Raw genomic sequence first — 12,352 nt, 5'->3', positions numbered from 1 at the left:
AAAATGGAGATTTCAATAAGGTGTTTGTGTAAGCAAGATCAGGGAAACGCCCAGTTCTGCATTTGTCTATCTATATATATGTAGATTGCAAGAATTGCTTTACGTTGCTATATATCTGTGCAACAATCTATTCTTCATCCATGGTGGAAGAAGGAATTTATGCACACAAAAATATAATTCAAATATCAATAAAACTAAGATTTAATGCCATCTAATGCTCAGAACATAATGTAATAACTAATGATAAAAGACAAATAGATGGTGCCTGAATAGCAAACATTCTTGCCGAACATCAAGAAACCAATGAGTGAGGGAAAAAAAAAGGTGAGGATGCTACCTGAATAAATGGATCTACGTAGTGTAATTGCATAAACTGAATAAATTACGTGGCAATCATCGGTTGCTTCTCACTTTCTACTTATTATTAGATTTACCATTTATGTGTGGATGTCGTCGTCGCATCGCTCCTGATCACACACTCATTATCTCCTCACTATAGTCGGTACAGTACAGCGTCCTAACCTTTTTAGCATGCGCGCGCTTGTCGTGCGTCACACCAAATGATCGTCGCACGCTCGCACCGCGCCCACATGGCTCCCGTTCAGCTCGACCCTGACCTGCTCCTCCTCACCGTCGTTTTCGTGGTTTCCTGTTTCGTCATCGCCAGATGCCTCCGGTCAGGCCGCAAGGACGGCGGCCGGGTGCTGCTGCTGCCTCCTTCCCCTCCGCCGCTGCCCATCACCGGCAACCTCCACCAGCTCGGGCGGAGCCACTACCACCGGCGGCTGCGGGAGCTGGCGCGCCGCCACGGCCCGCTCTTCCTCCTCCGCCTCGGCTCCGTGCCCACCGTCGTGGTCTCCTCGGCCGCCGTGGCCGAGGAGGTGCTCCGGACCCAGGACCACGTCTTCTGCAGCCGCCCGCCGCAGCGCACGGCCCGCGGCCTCCTCTACGGCTGCCGCGACGTCGCCTTCAGCCCCTACGGCGAGCGGTGGCGCCAGCTGCGCCGCATCGCCGCCCTCCGCCTGCTCAGCGCGAGGCGGGTCGACTCCTTCCGCGCGCTCCGGGAGGAGGAGGTCGCGTCCTTCCTGGACCGGATCCGCGCCGCGGGTGCTCACCGTGAGGACGGGCGCCGAGCCGGGGTCAACCTGAGCGAGCTGCTCGTCGGCCTGACCTACGCCGTCATCTCCAAGGCGGTGTTCGGGAACAGGCTCGGCGGGATGGAACCCGGGGCGGTCCGAGCGATGATGGAGGAGACGAGCGAGTTGCTGGAGACGATCGCGGTGGGCGACGTGTTCCCGCGACTCCGGTGGGTGGACTGGGCGACGGGGCTCGACGCGAGGATAAAGAGGACGGCGGCCAAGCTTGACGCCGTGATGGAGGGAGCGCTCCAGGAGCACGAGAAAGGCGGCGGCGGCGCCGGGAACGACGGCGAGGCCGATGACCTCCTCGACGACTTGCTCTCGGCCGTGAAGGAGGGCGGCGCCAGGTTGAACCTCGACAGGACTGACGTCAAGGGACTCATCCTTGTAAGCCATGCACGCTCTATTGATCTTGACCGTCTTCAAGCTAGTTGTCATATGCTATTTGCGTATCAGCACTAGAGCTCGTATCAGCACTGAGCTGGCACTTGGGCCGTGCCATTTTTGGGCGGACTGCGGCTCGATTGTTTGACACGGCCCAAAGCACGGCAGAGCCCGAAATATTTTGGGCCGTGCCGGCACTATACGAACACGAGAGCCATGCCGTGCTTAGGATCTCGGCACGACGGGCTGTATAGCACGGCCCGCATTTTGGGTCGTGCTTGGGCCGGCATGACACGAAAACGGCCCATCGGTCTGTATGTAGTCTATTGTTCTACTATGACAGTTAATCTTCATTTCTAATTAACAACAATCATGGAAGGAAATATTATTTATTCAAGAAAATCACATAATTTTCCTACCATCGATAGTTTATGTGCTTCCTAATTATAATAGTAACATTTCTGCATCGATGCATATAAATTCAATTGCAAGTATCTGGAGAGCTGTGCTTGGGCCGGCACGGCACGAAGACGTGCCGACGTGGCATGGTCCATGTTTGGGCTTGATAATAGACTTGTCGTGCTAGCACGGCACGATGTGCCAACCGTGTCTAGAAATCTAGACCCGATGACACGGCGCGAGGCATGAGAGGACCGGGCCGGGCCGGCACGGCACGGCCCAAGTCCCAGCTCTAATCAGCACGCTAGCACGTGTCGCTAACACACAGATTCCTTGATGCGCCGCAGGACCTTTTCCTAGCAGGCACGGACACAACTGCCAAGACGGTGGAGTGGACGATGGCCGAGCTGGTGAACAACCCAGACGAGCTGGAGAAAGTACAAGCCGAGGTGCGGCAGGTTGTGGGGCCGCACGGCAGCGTCTCGGAGGAGCGGCTGAGCTCCATGTCACGGCTGCAGGCCGCCATGAAGGAGGCTCTGCGCCTGCACCCGCCGGTGCCGATGCTCGTGCCCCGCGTGGCCATCCACGACACCAGGCTCCGCGGCCACGACGTCCCGGCCGGGACCCGGGTCGTCGTGAACGCGTGGGCGATCGGCCGGGACGGCGAGTCCTGGGAGGAGGACGCGGACGCGTTCCGGCCGGAGAGGTGGCTCGCGCGCGGCGCCGCCGCCGACTACGGCGGGCGGGACGCCCGGTTCATCCCGTTCGGCGCGGGGAGGAGAGGGTGCCCCGGCGTCGGCTTCGCGACGCGCCTCGCGGAGCTCGCGCTCGCCAGCATGCTCTACCATTTCGACTGGGGGCTGCCGGGCGGCCAGGACGCCGGCTCGTTCGAGCTCGTCGAGTCGAGTGGGATCACCGCGGGTCTCAAGTTCCCCCTGACCCTCGTCGCGGAACCCTTCCGTCCGTGAACTACGAGCCGATGGTTTGTGTGTGTGCTATGTCAGGTAAGGTGGAAGATCATCTACAGTATATAGTTTGGTATGCAGCTATGGATTCTCCAAAAACAAAAAGTTATCCAGCATTCAATTTCTGGGTCTCTGCTTGCATGGACAAACGTTTCTGAATATATTGTACAATCATTGTGTAAGAATACATCTCGAATTGAAGCTGCGGCCATCTAAAAAAATTGTACTATACCCATATACTAGGCGTACAGCCCAAGTATTTGCGCGGCTAGTATTGAAAATTCAAAAATTTGCATGTCGGTGTATCCTTACTTAAATACTATACAATTTTTTTACCATACATCATCCTGTTCATTATCGTAAATTATATCTTATTATTGATTAAAACAATTCAACTATGATCTACCTATAATGACAATTTGATTTGTTGGGCTTTAATAATATTATGCAGATAATTATTCTTATTTTTATTTTATTTTGATTGATTGTTGTTAGCTTTAGTTTTTATTAATAGTATATATTTGTAACTGATACATAGCTAAATGGTGTTTTATATTTAATTTTTTATAATGATATTGGTGGGTGATTTTTAATTAGGCACATAAGTATTTTAGACTAATTTTTAGTCATGGGTAATTTTTATTTTTTTTATTTTCGTATTTTAAGCTAATTTTTATTGTAATGGCAGTGGTGGGTAATTTTTATTTTTTTATTTTCTCTGATTAATTTGAAAATTTCTAAATTTTAAGAGTGAACGTGGAGTCTCCGTTTATTGATCAAATAATAAGATAATAAAATAATAAGATAATAGATTTGTCGGGATGGCGGATGATTTGTGATGCACTGATGTCCCCAACTTGGCCCATTGAAAATCCAATGGCCTGCCATGTAGTTTTCATGGGCCTTGGGGCATGGAACATATGGACTAGCCGTTTTGCTTGATGGATTCGAAACATTTTTTTACGTTCACGCTGTTCGTTCACAAGACTCTTTTTTTTTTACTCGATCGTTCGCAAGACTCGCAACCCTTTTATACTTCTTTTTTTTTAAAAAAAAAGAAACTTACAATCCATCTTTCTGCTGAGCTAGCAAGGTGCTCGAGAATTCAAAAGGAAAACTATGTGCTCGAAAAATGTAGGACAGGACAAGGGGAGGCATGGAACTGCAGTTGCCCGTGATCTGGTAAAACCGAACCAGGGCCATGTTTGGTTTCTACATTAAAAATTTCGCGAGAAGAGAATTTTATATGCATGGAGTAATAAATGTAGTTTATTTGTAAAAAAAATTTCAGAGATGGGTGTAACTTTTCGCGACGAATTTAATGACATTAATTAATCTATAATTCGCTACAGTGATGCTACAGTAATCATTCTCTAATCGTGCGGTCAAAGGCCTTATTAGGTTGGTCTCGTAAATTTATCAGGAGGTCCTGCAGATGATTTTTTAATTAGACTTTATTGAATAATCTAAATGAGTAGTCAAAGATATAAAAAATTTCACGAAAATTTTTTCCACCTCAAACCAAACATGGCCCGGTAGCAGAAGAAAGAGCGCCAGTCCTGCCTAGTTGGCGGATGCCATGGCTGAATTCTGCAGACAACCAAAGCAGTAAAAGAAAAAAAAAGATCGAACTGCTCCAGAATTCAGATAACTTTTGTTCTTTGAGATCAAGTAATCTGGGCCTTTTTTTTTGAAAGCATCCAAGAACACTGGAGAGTCATGTAAAATTTTAGACACCCACGCTGATCGGACTCAACGCAGACGAGACTACCCGAATAGTCTTGAAACACGCCATACTGGCGGCACACGCACATCTCCACACACGCACGCACACCCACACACTTAGGCCTCAGCACACCAGTATTGCAATCACGGGGGATCAAACGCTGGCGGGCAGCCTCGTAGCCGCGAGTGCTACCACTTAGCCACCGGCTCGTTCGCTAATCTGGCCCATTTGACCCTGCTCCAAACGCTCCTGAAACGGGTGCCTGCTGCCATCCACAGCCGGACCGTCGTGGAGTGGACACCCAGCGAACAGTCCGCGCCTGGTGCCCCACTCCACTGCTGCCCCTGCTGCAGCATGGTTTTCCACGTCGGCTGTAAGTGCCGTCTGAGTAGACAACTGGCGTGTGTAAGTGCATGCAACACCGCATAAAGACAACTAAATAAATAATTTATACAGTAGTTCATCTATTAGTACATCTATAAGCTAATTAATTCATGTATGGACACAAAAACCATAATGATCAAATATAAGCATATTTTTGTGTGTCATTTTGTTGCTCCATATATGTGTATGATCAAAGTAGGACTATCTTAAAATCATACACATGCATTCTTTCAATAATGCAATCAAAGTAGAAGGATTATAATGTAATTTTTTTATTTTATTTCTGGTCTTGTTTCCCTACTAAAGGACTTTCCTATAATCATATGTATCTCTTCTAAGGGTTAAACCGGAAAATAGTAAAATATCTTATCACATCCTCTCAATCTCTTGCACTTGCTCCCTCCGCTAGTCTGCTTCCTTGGCTGGTGCACATGCCGCTAGCCATCTCCGCTCGGCAAGCTGCCTCGTCGCCCGCCGAGGGCTCCGCCCGACCGTGCCTGTCGCGTCGCCTTCCCGGCGGCCAATTGGGTGGGGCAGGGCGATGAGGGGTGCTGCCTCGCCGCTGGCCGCCGCCCGGCCGCGCGCGGCACGCCGGAGCCTCCGCTGGTGGGCGGGCGGACGAGCGGTGAGCGCCATGGCTGCCGGAGAGAAGCGCACACTCGTTGGAAGATTTGCCACCAACGACTGATTTTGTGCGCGCTCGTGGGGAAACTGAAGCTGGCAGCATCAGATCGAAGCTTGCCGTCGCCGAGTCGCATCTTGTCGTGCAACGCTAGGCGTGCTGTCCCCGTAAGCACTAGGAGCACGAGCCGGTGCCGTCGTCTCACGAGACGACGACATCACCTGGTTCGGTGCTTAATTAGCTTTGGTAATCGTAATTAACCGTATACAGACGAGTCATTAATCGGCGTTGTACATGCCCTAATACAGTTTCGAGACGTTTTACCAAGACGCAACAGGCCAACAGCTAGTACAGGCGCTGGCCGGAACGAGAACGACCATCGACCAGCCCTCGTCGGCTCGTCGCCGCCGCCGAGGAAGGAAAACCACCCGGCCTCGCCGGGTCTCGCGACTTCGCGGCCCGCCACCACCGCATCACCGACCGGCGCTGGTCTCTGCTCGGGCATCACATCACTGCGCTGCCAAAGTGGCGGTCACGGTTGCCGAGACAGGCAGGAGCGCTGTTGCATTTACCGGTACACAGGAGCGGGCAGCCGCCGGGTCCAGTGGCGCCCGAGTAAAAGCTGTCGCGTCGCTTGAATCACGGTCTCACGGGTGGCCTAACGATACGTATTTTATAACATAAATATTTGTATTATTTTATATAAATTTGATCAAACTTAAAATTATCTAACTCGTCAGGAGGTATAGTCTAATTTGTTCTCGGACGGATGAAGTAGTAGGGATGAAGCAGCAATTGCAGTTTCAATCAACACCATATACTAAGGTAAAGCAACACTATGCTTTTGGCAGTTAACACCACTACATCGCGTACGTTCGCCTTGTCAAAAGTAAAATCTACACACGGTTCGACGATAAAAAGATAGCACATCTACCAATAAATGAAGCAAAAATCGAAGCGTGACACTGCTAGGACAGTATTCACGAATAGAGATCGAAACAAGGATATGGATATTCGAAATACCCGAATCCATTTACATGCGAATCCACCCTAATGATGGAAATGGGATGAAAATAGAAAGGGCCAATTTTCTTCTGAACACTTTCAATGTTAGGCCCTGTTTAGTTTTAAAAAAAAATTCTATATGACCCGTCACATTGAATTTTTGAACACATGTATGGAGTATTAAATGCAGTTTAAAAAAATAACTAATTACACAGTCTAATTGGTTAGCATGAGATGAATCTTTTAAGTCTGATTAGTTTATAATTAAATATTATTTGTTAAGTAACAACGAAATGTGGTACAGTATCAAAATCCAAACTTTTTCGCGAACTAAACATAGCCTTAATTTTTGCTATGGGACACTTTTTTTTTGAAACGACGGTTGGACACTTGTCGATCATCAATTTGCTGATATATACTCTTGAACTTTGGATACGTACTACAAAACACTGTAAGAGCAAAATCCACAACTGAAAGAGCACATTTGGATGTATCCAAATCGAAAGATGGATATTCAAAATATCCGAATTCGATCAGCTTCGAGCGCACACCACCGTGCGCACCGCGTGAAAAGCACGAACGAGCCGAGCGAGCTCGGACGGAGGAGTGAAAAAGGCAAAAAGCAACCTTTTCCCTCGTTTTTAGCTAGTCCCGGCGCCCGAGGCAGCGAGCAGGAGACATACGGTAACGGGGGGCTGCCGCCGCCCTGTGGGCAAACAGTTCCGTCTCGCGGCCGGCACGGCAACAACGGCTACGCGCGCCTACGGGCGCCGGGCCGCGGAGCCCGAACCCCTAGGCGACGAGCAACCCCACCAGCCACCGGTCACCCCGCCACCACCAACAAAACCACCACGCGAAAGCCAGCGCGCCTCCAACGCGGCAAACGCCCGGCCCGTCGCCATCCGCCGCCCCCCCTACCGGTCACTGCGGCGGCGAGAGAGCGTGGCGGCCAGGCGGGCGCGCGGGAACGCACAGGGAACCGCGGCCCGCACGCATCGAAGCCGCTGCCGGTGGTGGGCTCGGGCGCCTGCCGCAGGGGCGTGGGGGACGGGACTGTCGCTGGCGCAGCCCCGGGAGCGGCGCCTTCGGGGGGACAAGCGCATTAACGCCACTGCCGCCTCCGCCGATTTAACTGCCCCCGCCGCTTTCCGCCCTCACCTGCCCGGCGCCCGCCCGCCTCGGAGGCTGCTGCCATTAGAGCAGGGCTAATGGATCAGCCGGCCGGCTGCCGGCGTAAAGAACCGCCGCGTCTATAGTTGTCCAATGGGCCAAGCCCGACCCGACCCGGCACGGGTCCGATCTGGCCCGACACGATTAGGCCGGCACAATTAGTCCGGATAACTAATCGTGTCGGGCCGGACCGGCCCACGTACCGAGCGATGTGCACGAGCACGGCACGGGGGTCTGTTTGGCGTACCGGGCCGGCCCGATATGGCAGGCGGGCTTTGTAAGCCGTGCCAGCCCGAGCCCGGCTAAGCATATGCACCAGGCCGCCCCTCCCTTAACTCAGAATGATTTCAAGATTTCAAATCTAAGATTTAAATTCACAAATACATTGAAGATTTCACAGAATCACAGATACACAGTTCAAACTTAATCAATGATACATCATACACACAGATCACAGAACAGAAGCACATTTCATGATAACAAATTTATTAAATTGAGCTATTTTGTGTGCTGCCTCGTTAAAAATCTTTGTAGATAAAATCCCACACCTCGTGAGGACAAAACCCTACAAAAGAAAAGAATACACCTAGCTCTAAATGTTCAAATGTTCATCACAAGTTCAATTTTTGGACTCCACAGTCCACACTACATAGTTATACAGATTCAACATCTAAATATAAGTTTTCAAAGGATTCTTCAAGTTCTTCATCCTCTATGAGGTGCTGAAGTCTTGCATCGGCTTACTCCCAGTCCTTGATCAGAACCAACATCTCCACGACTTTAGGGCCCAGACACCGTCGTCGCTCCTCGATAATCCTGCCAGTCATACTAAATGCATATTCTGATGATATTGTTGAAACAGCAACAATCATTATATCTCTAGCTAGAATTGAAAAACAGGATATGATAGCTTATGCTCATGCCACCAGTGCAAGATATTGAAATCATCATCATACTGGTTAACAGTATCACTGTCCAGGTAGGCAGACAATTCAGAACCAGATGCAAGAGAAGCACCAGAAGTTGCAGCTTGCAACAAAGCACTAGCATAGGTTCTTCTATGCAACGAGGAAGTAGACCCAGAACCAAAACTAGTAACAGAACCAAGAGTAGTACCAGACAAACTAGAACAAGAAGAAGACTCACCACCAAAAATTCTTCCCCAAGCAGTTTTTCTCTTACCTGTAGGGCTTGGTTGGGCAGCCCTTTGCAACCTTACACCACCAAACTTCTCATCATACTTAGCAAAAAATAACAGACAACTCAGCCCTTACCTCAGTCAAGTAGTATGAGTAATCATTACCATTAAGCTGAGATAGAAGTCTAAGAACATTGGTGAAACCTTTCAGCTTAGCCCTAGGATCCAGTATAAATGCAAAGGAGTAGAGTATGTGTATGTCACACCAGTATTGCAAGAACTTATTTTTCATAGGAACCACAACTGATCTTAAGTCTCTATCATTTTCATAATTATTTAGATGGTTAGCTATCTCAAGAACATGATGCAATATTAATGGAGATGTGGGGTAATAAACACCAGACACAACAACGGTGGAATCATAGAACTGTTCAAGGAATTCAAAAAAAAATCAGCAACATACTAGTGCTGGTCTGTCAGGAGTGGCTGACCATCAACTAAAGGATGCTGAGTAGTGATGAAAACAGAGAATGTGGCCTTATGGGGCAGGAGATGTTTTAACATAAGATAAGTAGAATTCCATCTCACATCCATATCCAAACCAAACTTGGGAGGTCTTTCACCAACAGCAATACAATATGACGTGTATGCAGCAATGCGCTGGTTAGATGAGTTTAGAAATAATATAGCAGATCTAAATGCACCAAGCATTGGCTTAAACACTTCAAGGTCAGCCTTAACAATAAGATTTATGATATGACAAGCACATCTTTGATGCAGGAACAAGCTACCAACATAACCAGACAAAACAGGATTAAGTTGATTAATAGCCCTAGTGTTAGCAGCAGCATTGTCCAGTGTAACAGCAAAGATTTTATTAGTTAACCCATAATCAGCAATAACAGAAGTAATACGCTCAGCAATATTCTCAGCATTGTGAGACACATCAATCAACCTGAGACGTAAGATCATTTTCTCTAGTTGCCAATCAGCATTCACAAAATGAGCAACCACACTAAGTTAATCCTCAGCATTGCCAGACCAGATATCAGAAGTAAGAGCAACAGAGGATACAGACTTCAAGCACTCAACAAGCTGAGCACGACGTTCAATGAAGTACTTGGCAAAATTTTTAGTGGTTGTTTATCTAGACACCTTAGCAAATTTAGGATTATGAACAGTAGTAATATACTCTTAAAAAACATCAGACTCACCAATGCAAATAGGCAGGTCAAGACGAACAATTAACCTACACAACTGAGTACGAGCTATTTCTGGTTTGTACTCCCAAAAGTGCACAGAGCCATCAGGATTAAACTTAAGTTGAGATTGAGCCATGACATTACGAGATTTCAAAATAAGGCATATAGGAATGTGCCGCTTCAAGTGACCAGTACCATGGGTTGATCTACTAGTGAGGTTTTTCTTGCAATGCTTGCATCTAGCACCAGTTCGACGTTCCTTACCATCAATTACCTCATAGATCTCATCAAAGTCTTTCCAGAGCTTGGAGGTGGACGCCCTCCTCTTCCTGGTCGCGCCAGACTCAGTGGCAGCGGCGGTGCTCGCGCTGCCAGTGCCAGATCTAGGAGTCCCCTGAGGAAGGCCTTATGGATCCAAGTCGATGGCAGCATTGCTGCCAAACAGCTCAGCGGTATCCGCAGACAGGTCATCCTCATCATCTCCGTGAAAGTCCATCGACCGCAACTCATTGTTGTAGGAGTCGTCGGCGGCCATCGCCGGTCTTCGGTCCCTCACGGCCTGCACTAGGAGGAACATCTGTGAGGGGGATTCGTGAGGAAGAAGGAGAAGAAAGACGAGTTCTGACTTACCTTTGACCGGAGCACCGAAGACCGAAGTTGCCGTCGACGCCCTCACCGGAGTTGCAGTCCACACAGACTCGCAAAGAGGGGAGAGGAGGATTCGTGAGGAAGAAGGAGAAGAAATGAGAGAATGCAACAACCAAAAGAGGAACAAAACAAGCAAACGAAGGGAATATGGAGGGATCCAGGGACAGGGAGGGCGCGGGAGACGACCAAACCTAGCAGCAGCAGTGCAGCACCACTGCCTCACATTGTCGCCCCTCACCTTTCCCCTCCTTCTTCCTCAAAAATCCTCATCGCCGGTCATGACAGGTCGCCAGATCTGGCCGAGGAGAGGGGAGGAGGTGAGGGCCTGAGGAGGAGGAGGTCCACTGGAGCGGCGGATCTGGCTGAGGAGAGGCGGAGGAGGTTGGAGAGCAGCGGATCTACGCGCGGAGAGGTGGGGTGGAGGTCGGGGTGGAGCGGATCTGGCGAGGAGCGGGGAAGGCGGAGAGGCGGAGGAGACGAGGCGGTGACCAGACGGGCGGGGAATGGAGGGGCTAGAGTTACCGGCGATCCGCGCCCGCCCCCTCCGCCTTATATATGGTCGGCCGGCTCGGGCTAGCGGGCTACGTGGGCCTTCGTGCTCACGGGCCGACCCACGTGCTGGGCCGGTCTGGGCCGCGCCTCAGACACGTGGGCCGGGCCGGACCGGCCCACGTGTCTGAGGCGCGGCCAGTCACGGCACAATTCTCTTCGATTCTCTTTCCGCCGATGACGATTTTTTCTGACGTGTGCCTTCCCAGCCTGCCTAGTTGGCATTACTATACTTGCTCTTAACGCGCCGCGCGCGCGGGTAGGCGCAGGCCGAGCGACCCGAGAGGAGAAGGCGGGGAGAATGGGGATCGATCTCAACGCCGTGGAGGAGGACGAGCCGGCGGGGGCAGCGGTGTGCGGGGAGCTGTGGCACGCGTGCGCGGGGGCGGGGGTGGCGCTGCCGCGGTGGGGCAGCGCCGTCGTGTACCTGCCGCAGGCGCACCTCGCGGAGGGCGGCCGCGGCGACGGCGTGGAGGTGCCGGCCGGTGCCGCGGCGCGCGTGCCGCCGCATGTGGCGTGCCGCGTCGTCGACGTCGAGCTACGCGTGAGTTGCCCCGCCCGCCGCGCCGCGTTCGCTGCGGCTGCCGTCTCGTCTGGTGATTTGGCTTTGTTGGTTCTGACGTCCGGTGCGGTGCGTGAGCGTGCAGGCGGATGCGGCGACGGTTGAGGTGTATGCGCGGCTCGCGCTGGTTGCGGAGGGCAAGGTGAAATACACCAAGGTAGTTGAAGCACTTGATGATTCGGATTGGGTAATTGCCATGCAAAAAGAATTAATCAACTTCACAAGAAATGAGGTATGGGAGTTAGTTGAGCTCTCAAAGCAAAATGTAATTGGCCCCAAGTGAGCTTTTCGCAACAACCAAATTGAACATGGCGTTGTCACTAGAAACAAGGCAAGATTAGTTGCACAAGATTTTACCTAAATTGAAGGTTTGGATTTTGGTGAAACCTATGCACCCGTAGCTAGGCTTGAGTCAATTCGAATATTATTAGCCTATGCTACTCACCATGATTTCAAACT

The 12,352-nt window shown here is 50.5% G+C and overlaps 2 protein-coding genes across 2 annotated transcripts; both read left to right on the top strand.

The window, feature by feature from the left end:
• The first annotated feature begins 544 nt into the window (after positions 1-544).
• LOC120698126 (cytochrome P450 71A1-like) lies at positions 545-3,182 on the top strand. Its single transcript, XM_039981613.1, has 2 exons — positions 545-1,526; positions 2,270-3,182. Exons 1-2 carry the CDS (start codon positions 561-563, stop codon positions 2,888-2,890), a joined length of 1,587 nt encoding a protein of 528 aa, XP_039837547.1. The 5' UTR covers positions 545-560; the 3' UTR covers positions 2,891-3,182.
• An 8,381-nt stretch (positions 3,183-11,563) lies between these two features.
• On the top strand, positions 11,564-12,176 carry LOC120700691 (auxin response factor 14-like). Its single transcript, XM_039984933.1, has 2 exons — positions 11,564-11,875; positions 11,979-12,176. Exons 1-2 carry the CDS (start codon positions 11,633-11,635, stop codon positions 12,174-12,176), a joined length of 441 nt encoding a protein of 146 aa, XP_039840867.1. The 5' UTR covers positions 11,564-11,632.
• The last annotated feature ends 176 nt before the right edge of the window (positions 12,177-12,352 follow it).

This window comes from Panicum virgatum, chromosome 3K (assembly GCF_016808335.1).
Source record: "Panicum virgatum strain AP13 chromosome 3K, P.virgatum_v5, whole genome shotgun sequence".
Lineage (NCBI taxonomy): Eukaryota > Viridiplantae > Streptophyta > Magnoliopsida > Poales > Poaceae > Panicum > Panicum virgatum.
The sequence above is the reverse complement of the archived record's forward strand: the minus strand, read 5'-3'. Positions and strand labels throughout refer to the sequence as shown.